This window comes from Phaethon aethereus (assembly GCF_964289735.1).
Source record: "Phaethon aethereus genome assembly, chromosome: 6".
In the NCBI taxonomy this organism is placed as follows: Eukaryota; Metazoa; Chordata; class Aves; order Phaethontiformes; family Phaethontidae; genus Phaethon; species Phaethon aethereus.
In genome coordinates this window covers 38,644,809-38,657,988 of record NC_138580.1, presented here as the reverse complement: position 1 = coordinate 38,657,988, position 13,180 = coordinate 38,644,809, and the positions used below count along the sequence as shown (strand labels likewise).

Below are 13,180 nucleotides of genomic sequence, written 5' to 3'. Positions count from 1 at the left end.
TGGCTACCTATAAGCGAGCTTTTCCTGCTGCTCTGTGTGGTATGGCCATTGGCACTTAGGAAGCTCATGTGTTAAAGAACAAGCCTTCAGAAGGAGTATCTTTTCCCCTCTGCTCAATATTTAAGTCTGATATAAGGAGATAATCAATATTGCTTCAAATGCTAATTCCCTTGTTAGGCCTCAAGTTGCGCCAGGGGAGGTTTACATTGGATATTAGGAAAAATTTCTTCACTGAGAGAGTGGTCAGGCATTGGAACAGGCTGCCCAGGGAGGTGGTGGAGTCACCATCTCTGGAAGTGTTCAAAAAACGTGTGGATGTGGCACTTCAGGGCATGGTTTAGGGGACATGGTGGCGCTGGATTAATGGTTGGACTTGATGATCTTGAAGGTCCTTTCCAACCTAGTGATTCTGTGATTCTGTGAAGTTTTTAGCAACAAGAAGATGAGGTTATCAAGCACTGCATTAGAAAGTGCTGGGATCCACCACATGGTACAGGACTCCTAATGGCAGAGCCTGTTAATAGGTTTCAGAGCCTCCATAGAGCTGAGGGAAGGTTTCTTGACCAATTCTGATGTTCAGATTTCCTTTAAAGCATGGTTTTGGACTCAGGAGGGTGATGGCTCACTGTCAGGTCTCAGGAGTTGCCTGTATGCAATTTCTAGCATCTCAGAACAGTCTGGGCAGGGATGCTTGACCATGTACTGAACTGGTGTACTAATTAATGAGAACATGTGCTGGAGGAGAGTTGTGTCCTGGACCTCTCTGGTTGGAGAATAAATTTTTGACACGGACACAAGTATGCGTTATTTTACTGCTAGTGGCACATGCACTTTTCTAAGTCCCCTGGTTTATAAATGAAAGAGAAACAAAACCAGTATCAAAGGATGCTCTTCAGGAGGGACCACCACGCTGGCTAATACTTATGTTCAGTTGTAATTGTTAGCAATTACGCATCAAAGTAGGAAAGGAGGAAGTTAAATACCATCTTATAAGATGTGCTGTAAGTGTTGCTCAGAGCTCTGTGGAAACCCTTTCTTCTTACAGTCTGGAGAACGTTTTTTTCTTCGTCATGCCAGAAGGCTGAAATTAAAATCCCACTTTAGTTGGATTTTGAGTTACTCTTCAGAAACAGCAGTGAGATTAAAGGCATTTCACACATGACTGCAGAGTATGGGTAGATCAGGAAACAGTTTTAGGTGGGATTTTCAAAGCCATCTAAGGAATGAAGGTGACTTAAGTGACCTGTGAGAAGCATGTGACTAGTTCCCTGTTCGTCATCTGTGTTGACAAGTGCTTTTAGCCTGGACGTGACTGTGCATTGTGTCATTAGTGACGGCCAGCTCTCCTGACTTAAATAAGGTCTATCTGTCTAAGCATGTTTTGGCAGTCCAATGGCAGGTGCTCTAAGGGCTTCTTCTGGCCTCTCACTGCGGGTTAGCAATTGCACCTTCTCAGACCCCTATTGACACAGCTCTGCTGACAGAAACCGGAGTCATAGGTCTGGTGACAGCTCACTGGGACCTACAAACTCGCCATTCTTCTTGGGTATGCTATTAAGTTACTCAATGTGCGTGACAGATGTATCAGTGTAAAGCATTAAAATAACATTTATGTCATTGTTTAATAGAATTGTTTAATATAGGGTTGTGTATAGAAATCACAGGAGTTGAGCGTAACATGACAATAATTAAACCACATTCAAAAGGGGCAGAAGAGAGGAACGATCAACTTGATGTGATTTCTTTATACAGAATAGCATATCTGAGAAGTATAATCCCGAGTTGAACATGGAAGGCTCAATTAAAGTCTCTTGCTGTTCTCTCTATGATGAGGTTGGGGGACACACAACAATGGCCCTGTCAAACTACCTGCAGGATTAGCTGTCTTCTGCATCAAGGTCTTACTTTACCAGCCTTGCCCTCGGGATATATTAATGCTGTAAGCACTGCTGTGAATAGAATATACATACATAGCCTTGGTTTTAAGTAACTCATTTGAGGTCTTGTAGTACCCTAGCCTCAGCTGGTCAGTGCTCACCGTAGACTGCAAAATACATCTTAGAAGTAAGGGCAAGCTGAGCTCCACAACTGCTACCTGTGTCTAAGCTGGCTGGTTTATAGCTGTCCTGTGTATGGCTACCACACAACTGCTGTGATAATTAATACCTGAGCAGCAACAGTAGCGTAAACAAACTCTAGGAAGAGATTTGGTTTGGCTGGGGAGTTACTCTTGTGATAAGACTTCTTTCTCCTGCAGATAGATGAAGGAGGGTGCCTGGTGTCCAACAGGAGCCTTTCAAAACTGTCACCACTCCTGTCATTTCTCAGATGCTAGTGTAAGCACATGATGTTACAAAGACTCTGGCTCCTGAGGGAAAGATAAAGTACCATAGCTTAATAACTTCTCCCCCTCCTCCCCTTTTTTTATTTCAACTTTCAAAGGTTGGGGGGTTTTTTTTGGAAGAGAAAAATAAAGTGATCTGGGGCTCGGTTCCCACTTCTGCTCTTCCTATGTGACTGTGGATGGTAGGCTGTGCTTTTCTGTACCTCAGTTTCCTCTCTATTACATTAGAATAGACCCAATTTTAAAATAATTTGTGTAATTGTGCCAACTGAGTATAGAGACAAGGTCTGCAGACATAAGGCTACCAGAAGATACGGGAAATTGCAGAGGCCATTTTTGAAAGATGCCAGTGTCAGTCAGCCAGATCTGTGAGTTTAGGTGCCTTACCTAATTAAATGTTTTAGAAAATCTAATTGGGAACCAGGCTGCAGAGTGCCTAAGTGCCATGGAGATTGTAGCTCTAGGATCTTTTGTGTCCAAACAGATTTTAAAATGGGGACTCGTATTCGTTATTTGCTGAACAGATTTTTAAAATGCTACGAAGTCATAATGTTTCTGTTGTTGTTTGTCTGTTTTGTCTAATTAGGCTCTAGCAGAACAATTGCAATCTCTTTTACTTTGTGTTTGTGCTGTGCCGGATAGACAGCCCTGAATTTAGTTCTCCTATAGATGCTAGTTCAATAAAAAAATAACAATACTTTTACTAATGAGAATAACTATGTGAAGCCAGGATTTGTGCTAAATTAGTATCCATTAGTGACTTAGATCTATAATGAAGGCTTCCCTGCTCTCTGTTGTGTGTCTCAATTCATTACAAAGCAGTCCATAATATTTTATTAACAACACTTATTTTTTTTTCTGGAACTGTTGCCCAAAACTATTGGAAGAATATGTGCTTTCCTGTAACATCAGAATGAGACAAATGGCACTGCTTGCTTTTATGATTGTACAGAAGTGTCTTTCTTTTGGACTCAGACAGACTTGTAAATGGCAAGTAGCTGGAGACTAATGGAGCACATGCTTCAAGCTTTCCATCTGGTCCCTTGGTGAGCAAAAAGAATATCTTGTCTATGTTCTAATCAGTCCTCATTATAAAGAAAAGTAGTCCCACTCCAAGTTCCTGGAGAAACTCTTACCTTTACTCAGAGAGGGAGAGGGCAACAAGCAGTATCCCCTTATGCATCTGTGGGAGAAAAGTGAATGGAGTAAAAAGAAAAAATGAGGCAGAGTAATTTTGCGCTCTGAAACTGGATAATGCACCTGCCAACAGGTATTTATTCTGGTGGCCTTCAGTGACATTTTCTAGTGACAGCAGCAGAGAGGCTAAAATTGTTTCAAGGAGACTCTGTACATACCAGTTGAGTGAGAGAACTATATTACTTGGCATGTGAGCAAAACTACTTAAATTAAGATCCCTTTTCTAATTTGTTACATCGGAATCTTCCTCAGAGCTCCTTCTTCAGTCATCCCATCTAATAGCACCTATTTATTCATTTATTTCTTTTATTTCTTCACAACATTGAGGAAGAAAAAGGAAGGCAATACTCCTCCCCAATGGAGGCCATCTGTTCTTTTCTTATTGGGGGGAAAAAAACACCCTACAATTAGTGCCTTGTTCATCTTTTCGTTTTAACAAAAAAAGGGGGGGGGGGGAGAGAGAGAGAGAACTATTATGCAAATACTCTGCAATTTGGTTTCAAATATTCTTTGTACTATGATGAGCAATTTCCTTTAATACAAACTCAGCCTACTTGCCAGGATGGTTTTTTTTTTTGCTTTACTATAGGGAACGAAAAAAAACTTTTATGAGTTGGGGGGTGTGCTATGTTCCTCCGATGCCAACTTTTTCTCATCCTTTTTTTCTTTGTTTCTTTGGCACTATTACAGCTGATATTCTTTGACTTGTCAGAAAGATGTTGTATAGGTTTTTTGAGAAAGAAAGAGAACAAAAATAGCTTTACAAAGCCACAGTTCCATCTCGCTTTTCATTGTTCCATTGCCTTGATGAACTAGTCTTGAAATGGAGAACTCAGCTTAATGAATGAGAGAAAAGTTTTCTCCCTGCCTTTTTTGAATGCCAGTTGCTTGTGATAGCAGAATTACCTCTAAGAGCAGATATGTAGGTTTTTTATAAGGAGCTCCAGTGCTACTTGTCAGTGGTATGTACTTTAGGGCCAAATAGTGTAACCAAAATCAAGTCCTTCTGGTCCTTCATGTTGGACAACCTAGCTACCTAGCTGAAAACCTCTGAAAACTTACGATCTGGAAAAGATAGATAAAGTGTAGAAGAAAGCAAGGAATATTATTTCATGGTTGTGGGGTGGGAAGCTGAGCCATGGAAAAAACAATGTAACTCACCCAAGATCTGTTGGTGGAGGACTTTGGAAGAATCAGGAGCTGAGCTAAGAGGCTCAGATTTAGAAAGCTGCTGTGTTGTGTAGTGGTCTGCATGTGGCAACATCAGGAGACAGGCAGGACTGCTCCTGCAGATGGGCTACTACTGTGCCATCATGACCGCTAGTTTAGGCTATTGCTGTACAACAGTCACAGAGAGGGCAGCACGGTCATATCCTAATAGCTTAACAAATCTGCTGACTTTCAGTAGGGTGTATGAGAATCAGACACATTTGAAAAGCCCATGCTGAACCTCCTGATTCTTAACCCTTTGCAGGCTGAACTTTGGGAAAGCTTCAATTAACATATGTTACATGCTTAAGCTTGTAAAATACTAAGCATAAAATCTCTAGTCCAGTAAGGGATTAAGCACAACTTAATAAAATATCATGCCAAATGAGGCCTAACTGGCCATCTAACTATACACAAGTGGCATAGTTTGCTTTCATAAAAAAAAAGAAGCTGATGCCCAATGGATTGACCATGAATTGGGAAAATATATTCAAGAAACAAAATTAAGGGAAGTAAAACAAGACCAATGAGACCTTTAAGTTAAGTCAGGTGTCATACATATTTGCTTCTGTGGCTTTAACAGGACAGGGAATACAGGGCAGTTCAAAATTTCTGATATGAGCCTTCACTGGATCTGTTCAGATAGTCTGACCTCTTGCTTGGGGCTTGTTACATCAAGCATACATTACATCAGACTGGATTTTGCCCGGGTATGCCTGGCACTGGATAGACAACACAGGAATTCATGGTACTTAGGGCACACTGGTTCCTTTTAGATGCTCTTTGGGAAATGGGAAATCTTCTATGCATAGAGCCTTTAAACACACTGGAGTAAGTGGGTTACTTTTGTTGTTACAGGAAGCTCTTATCATGGCCAGCATGGACCACCCACACCTGGTGAGACTCCTGGGTGTCTGCCTGAGCCCGACCATTCAGCTAGTCACTCAGCTGATGCCTCACGGCTGCCTGTTGGATTACGTTCATGAACATAAGGATAATATTGGTTCCCAGCTTCTGCTAAACTGGTGTGTCCAAATAGCTAAGGTATGTAGTTCATGCTGTTCTTTTTCTGTCATTTTCATAACTAACTGAAAAATATGCTATGCAAAAAAAAATATGGAGTTTTTGTTTGGTTGTGGGGTTTTTTTCAGGTGTGTTTTTGTTTTCAAGAAGGTTGGGTGGTTCTTGAAATACGTGCTGTTTTGGCTGCTTACAGTATAATAGATTCCATGTTAATACGTAAATAAAAATGTTTTTCTTGACTGTCTTTCCAATTCAGTGTTAATGGGGGGGTCTTTCAGGGAGAAAAGAAAAGTGGCGGAAGGAGCCCCCTGTATGACATCTGGGGCTGAGCACAGAATGATTTTTCAGCCTCTACTGTTTGCTATTCATAGATACTGATTTAACCTGATTGTAGATTTCAACTTTTCTGAATCTGCATTGCCAGTTAAATTCTGATATGCCATCCATTGTCTGCCCCCACACTGCCAAAAAAATAAATATTCACTTCATGTGACTCCTTTGGGAACCACCATGGTTCTGCTGTGTTTAAGACCTATCACAACAGCTGAGGCTGGAGGGTAATACTGCTTGTCTCTGCAGAAGGGGAAATCTCAAGGGGTGGATCCTGCTTTGCTTGCCATGGTGTAATGCTCTCTGCCTTCCTGTGGGGTTTTAGGAGCAAGAGTGAAGACATTATTGTTCAGATAACAGCCTGTACTTCAGCTGAGGTGATCATAAATGCACCGCTAATGTAATCCTTGCACTATGTTTTAGGTATGTTTAGGAATTCAGTGTTGTACTAACACCAAGTTATTGATAATCAATGCAAAGAGTAACAAGATCTGGGAGTGTGAAGGGGGGCCACAGCTTTTATCCATTTTAAAGGCTCTTGCAACCAGAGTAGTATACAATGATGTTACTACGAATGAGAATCTGGAATCCGCTTTTTATTTAGAGCTATTTAGAAGTTACTTAAAGTTCTAGATTATTTTGTTGAAAATGCTTGTTACATACAAATGTGTGCCACAGGCTGCCGTCTTATATTAAGCCCACAGCCTTAAGTGAATTTGCCACAACGTGTATTATGAAACCTTAATTCAAGTTGTAATGTTAAACTTTTAGCACTAGAGAGAAACCCTGAGTTTGAGCAATTGTTTTGCTGGACCAAATAGCAGCCATCAAGTAAACATTCACTTCTTTCAAAAAAAACTGGAATGCAAAATACTTTCTTACAAAAGAAAACCGAGAAATTCAGTTAGCCCTGAGTTTTTCTCCAAAGAGAGGAGGAGTTTGAGGTTCATCATTAGTGGAGACTATTTTCTTTCCAGGATCAGATCTGTTGTCAAACCTGCCTGAAGATGACAGTAGATGAAATGACCATAATGCTGGGCAGAGGGGTTGATCCATGGAAGGGGGGGGGGAATCCCAAACCCACATTCAGATGTTGCAGCATTTTGTAGCCATGTTAATGCCTGTGAACCTGCTGTGTTGTGGTGGTAAAGCAGCCGGAGTTGCATGGAATATTGGAATGCACTGATGGGGATTGCCTGTATCTGGAGATTTGCAAGGGTTTAAATAGTGCTGTCATCAGACCAAGGAAGATGGGGGAAGAAAACACATATTCCTGTTGGAGTCTTTTCTTTCAACACAACCTCCTTGCCATCTGTTCTCCACTCTCTTGATTGATAGTGACCATTATTATTTATTACAAAACATGTACACAGTGGCATATGTGAAAAGATAATCCACCTTTATTTTTGGTTTGTACATGTATATGGCTATTGACTCATTGGACTAATAGCTGTACTTGCTTTGCTATGGACTTTATGTGGGCAGCTGATTTAGTGAAGCAAATAGCCTGATCCATAGCAGAGGCTTACTGAGCTGACAGATCCGTGGGAGGGTCAGTGGAAGGCAGGTCATGGTTTTCCCGTGGTGATTCTTACCAAAGCGAAGCAGGTTCTAAACTGATGTCCATTGTAAATGGTTTCAGCATAATGTGGGGATTGGATTTAGCTACAATCATTTGAGTGCCAGTTTTCTTGATCACCATGTGATGTGGGAGGAGAAGATGAGGTATTACAGATATTTGGGTTCTGAGATGGTGGGTAACCAAGCAGTGCAAAGAAGTGAGATCATACATGTAATATTAACTGATGAAGCGTCAGGAAGAGTAATGGAGTTTCTTTATAACAGATGGTGGCCTGTTATTGAGGGGAGGTTTAGTGAAGTTTAGTTAGTTTATCAAAGTTTAATTAAATTAATCTTCTTCTGCAGCACAATAATCTTGAGGATAATTTTGCCTTGGCCTCACATTAGAGCATGAAGCTTGTCCAGTTGGCTACCCATAAAGGGGACAGCAGCAAGCAACCGTTTTCTTGGAAAAAGTGCAGTACATATGGCTGCCCTGTTAACTCTGGGCCATCGCAGTTTGTCTGGATTATTTTCTCCTCTGTTTCTTCATGTGTCTCTTTCCCTTCTCTTGACTGCCGTGGTTGGTACTCAGCATAGAGAGAATCAGTATGCATCTGACAGAGTTCTGCATTATGCTGCTGTTGCATGTGTATCCGTGGTATTTAGTAAGAGATGGCATGTTGTAGTTGAGAAGGTTACCACAGGTACTGATTACTTGCACATCGTGCCAGTATGTTGCAATCCTATTGCAGAAGTAGACTCCAAAGAATTAAAATGTACCTTTAACTCTGTATTTTCTTCTTGTCTTTCGAGAACTTGAATGACAGTTGTGTCTTGAAAATATTCCCTGTCAGGTTGCATCTATGCACAAAGATACATATCTTAATTATTATATAGGAGGCTATCAGTGAAGCGAGGAAAGAGTTAGGGGCACATGAGGCTGTGCACACCACGTAATGTGTAAGAGTAATGCAAATATCACACAGAATTTTCTGTGTTACATTGTGCTTTCTGATGGCATACAAGAATGCCTGTTCCCTTGCTATCTCTCAAACTGTAATGTTGATTGGGGTTAGACAGTGTACACAGGAAAATGTGTCAGAACTAGTAGGAAGATTAATCTTTGAGATCACCAGAGAAGGAGTCCCCTTATCCCAAAAAGTGGAATAAATGTGCTAGTCCCCTGCTAGCAGCAGGGGAGTAGTAATACTTGTTTTCCAGTCATCTGTCACATTTAACAGTAACTAGGAATCAGTCTGCAGCCTGCAAATAGGAAAGATTCAATTTGCCTACAAATAGACTAGTCTCCAGAGGAATGAATGCGGAAGGTGACTATTGCATCAAGCACAAGTTTCCATTCGCAGCGGGAACAGTCTGTGTATCCCATGAACCTGTATCCACTGTGCTCATGTTTCAGGCTTTGCCATACGGCTTGAGAATGTCTGTCCACATCTTGCGTTTTTAGACTTCTGTGAATGATTGGTTGTGTCTTTCTGAACACTACTAAAAATGTGATTAGCAATGTAATAAGAGGCAAAAATTATCTGTTCCCTGAAGTAGCTTCTGGTATCTTTTGTTAGATACATCTTTCTACCCTCACCTTCCCTCTTTTTATGGTGAGAATTTTCCCCAACAAGAAGAGAACTGAAGGAATTGGAAATGCCTCGATTTTGAAGTTCAGGCTGATTTTTATGAATTGCTTAAAATCAAGTTGCTGCTGCAATACAGTTCCTCCCTACTGCGCTTTTCTCCATCTGCCAATGTGCAGGCATTTATTTATCGAAGTCATTGCTTCGGAGTTCACTTGTTCTGCCAGGCTGTTCATTTCCATATGTCTCTACTTCTGTACAACTAGATGCAAAAAACTAGTTAGGCACTATGCCTGGTTGCCAATCTGCATATCGCTCTGGAGATCGTTTCCAAAGGTTGACAATAGGGCAGTTATTAAATACTATCTACTGCCAATTGAAAAAAAAGCTTGGATGCTTTTTTGTTTTGCTTATACAGATTGTGTTGAATTTATTTTGACTGTTATATCACTGTGGGATAATTGTGTTCTCTTTCCAGAAGCTTTAGCTTCTTATTTTCTGGATGAAAGTTATAAAAATAGAGTAGCCCCCAAGCGTTCTGCATAAAACGTAGTTGTTAGAGAGCAGCTCTGTCTAAGGGGGTTCTTCCCTTCTGCTTTGCAGATACATGAGGCACCTCCTTGTGTCTCACTTCTGTGTGTAGTGTCTTGCTTAGGGGCTGAATGTTTAACCTTTTAGCTCTGAGTTCAGCTCAGCAATTTTATGTGGAGTTTGATGTCCAGTAAAACAGCAAACTATGCTCACATGTCAAGATACTTCCTAGACTGGGAGCAAGAGTGACAACCTTGGTGGCCCTAGGGTATGGAAGGATGGAATAATGCTTCATGAATGTCCATAGTGTGGGCTCCTTGAAAAACGGGTTGAGAATCAAATTTTGTAAGATTAGCATGAGCCTAGAAGTGAATTCTAGCCTAGGTGAATTACGTCCTTGTCAGCCAGTGCATGACTGGAACAGTGGTGGTGAGGACATTCCTACAGAAATGCATTTCAAGAAGAGAAGAAACATCTTGAGGTTTCTAGTCAGAAAGAATTAGTTTACACTCTGCCACTAGGTGAGTAGGCAGTGGAAAACTAGTCTGAGTCCTTTTGGAATTATTTGTGCTGTGCTAGGCCCTGTCTCTCTCAAGGGCGTATAGAAATGCATTTTTGCTTCTGTAACTTTGCATACAACACTTGCTAAATTCAGCATAGAAGTTCAACCCAGGCAGCCCCATCTATTGTTTTACTGTTTTTTCTGGTACAATTATGGTTTCGTTCTGCTGCTGTTGATTGGCATTACATCTGCACCGATTTTGTTGAGCAGTGTTTGAATGCAGAGGAGCTTTTCCTGCCCTGAAGAAGACAAGGCAGCTGAAGAGTGAGAAAGGAAGCATTATCTTCCTAAAATAAAGCAGCTTGCCTTCAATCACTTAGCCTGTGGAGATCTCAGCTCTCCTGGATGTTAGCCAGTGCCCCATTCTGTTCTGCCCTGTATCCTTCAGGGGCTGCCAGACCCGTTTCTTGCATTCTGAACTATAATGATTCATTCACAACCCCTCAGAATACTAACAAGGTAAAGCAGAAGTAGGTTGATACATGGAATGGAAGGAAATGGAATGTCATGGAAGGAAAATCAAGTACTTCAGAGGATTACTTTTTACACCTTTTCAATATGAAAGAATTTTCAAATTACCTTAACTAAAGCCCTGCACAGCATCAGTTATCCAGGTATGCAGGAAAGCAATGTTTGAAAACACTCTAGGAAAGAAAAAGAGAGAGGAAATTAGGGATCAAATTTTAATGAAGCAGATGCACATCTTCAGGATTATTGAGTATTATTCCAGCACACTTGCAGTCACTGCTTTCTCTAAGGATTCCCTGCCAGCAGTAGAGATCTGCAGCTGGGAGCATCCAGGAGCCATCACGCCAAAGGCGTATGCAAAGCCTCCTTACCACTTCTTTCTGCTTCCCTGTTATCTCTCCCTTTTAGCTGGTTCACGTTACGGGGCTCAGTGCCCTTCTGCAGTTCTCTTGGCAAAAAGGAGGGCCTATCTGCTGCCTGCTCCTGAAGCCTCTCTCCATGTCAAGCTTTTTAGAAAAGCATCTTTCATTACTGCCCAGGGCAGTGCTTCTCAGCTGGATGTAAATTTCAGGCTGTGTGAAATTCAAAGGATCTATTCTGATTTATGCAACTGAGAAGCTGACCCAGAAGCTGGTACAGCGCTAACCTCACATCCTAAGTTAAACGGGTTTCGGCCTGTGCTTCTCATGTATGGAGTGACGGCATCCCTGAGCAGGGAGGGCCGGAGGCAAGTGAGGTCCCCTTGGCTGCACTGTGAGGTAAGGAGCCTTTCTCCTCCGTCAAGACTTGATGGATTAGGAATGACTTGTTAGACAGCTTTTGTTGTTCGGCTGCAGATGGGATGAGAGAGCAGCTGTGTAAAGTGGGAGGAATCAGGGCTGACTGGACAGGTTGGGAAGAGGTGGAGGATAGTGGCTGTGGTTCAAGGTCTTTCTTTTTCATTAAAGAAGCCTACCCTACAGCTCAGTGACTATTCCATCATGGACTGAACAAAGGAGCATAATGACAGTCATCTATCAGCTGTCCACATTTTAAGCTTCAAGATGTCTCTATTCCCAGAGCTCCTTGCCATGACAAGGCTAATTGTATAATTATAATGCTATACCAACCCCTCCTGATGTGCTCACACTGGCAAGGACCAGGGCCAGGGGCTGTGATAATTATCACTGCAAGCAAGTGCATTAGCATAAATGTAGTTTACTAATGGACCCGCTCTATTAGGAAGTGCAGTGCATAGAAGAGTAGGATCTAAACCAAGGGCTATGAAATTAAAGCCATATTGAAACAAGGCTTTAATTGAGTGGAGGAGCAAAATCAAAATACGTGGGGAAAGTATCATTTTACTCTCCTGAATCCCCCTGTGCAGTTTTCTTTTCTTATTCCTGTTCATCGTAACTATTTTTCTCGCTCTGCTGGAAAACTTGGATATCCACAGACGGCAGATTTAAATGAAGTGCCCTTTTTCTGGTGTCACTGGAGAGTTCTCACTGAAAGAAGGTATGCCATCAAGTTTCAGAGGGGCATTATACCACCTGGACCATACCCAGGGACATCTTTGGTACCCTGCTGGGCAGCTCCCTGGGTTACAAAGGTTCATACGAACTTGAGAAGCCCTTGCAACAAAATTCAGGTGGATCTTGCAGAATCCTGCATCCTAGCTTTTAAATTCAAGTGGTGGAAGTGGACAGATTTCTTTCTTGCTCTGGTTATACTGGGCTGTCTTGGGCTTTTGTGAGATGCTGAAGAAGTTTCTTTTGATCCTCTCACATACTAAGATTTTTTTCCCATCCAAGGCAGGGCAAAGAGATAAATGTTAGGACTTTGGTCATTGTGTCTGATCTGCTATGCTCAGATTAATGTGGGCACATTGAGTGTAGTCATTGGTAGTATGCTGAGACATAGGATCAGGGCCTGGCGACTCCTCCCTTGACTGTTAGTTGCTGTGGCTGGAAATAATTAACCAAATAAATCAGGGAGTTGGATCTTATTAAAAATAATTACAGCATCTCTGTCCTTTGCGTGTTTCCTTGGTGGGCAGTGTTACACATTTCCTGCATAGTTATGTACCTATTTATGGAGACTTTCATGCAGTTTCCCCCCCTTTCTTCACCAGTCGTTTCATCTGGAGTATCGAACTGGTTTAGTAAGTCCTTTATCTTTTCTACCAAACCCAGTTGTCCACAGGAGACATTTCCTGTGAAAACCATTAAAATGAAGGAATGCACGATAAAATTAATGAACTTAAACGTTGAACAAGATTTTTTCCCTTTCTTTCATTTCTTTCTTCTTCCTTTATCTCAGACTGACTGTCCACTTGCCAAATTCACACTCTGTAATTTTGTCCTTTGCTTTCTTTACTTCTGT

At 41.5% G+C, this 13,180-nt stretch overlaps 1 protein-coding gene across 1 annotated transcript in view; it reads left to right on the top strand.

Annotated features, from left to right (window-relative positions):
- Nucleotides 1–13,180, top strand: part of ERBB4 (erb-b2 receptor tyrosine kinase 4) — a gene marked incomplete at its 5' end in the record, with an annotated part of 635,614 nt that overhangs the window by 532,880 nt on the left and 89,554 nt on the right. Inside the window, one exon of the mRNA XM_082001544.1 lies at nt 5,609–5,794. Within this exon, the coding sequence (XP_081857670.1) occupies nt 5,609–5,794 (186 nt within the window). The remainder of the gene's footprint in view (nt 1–5,608; nt 5,795–13,180) is intronic.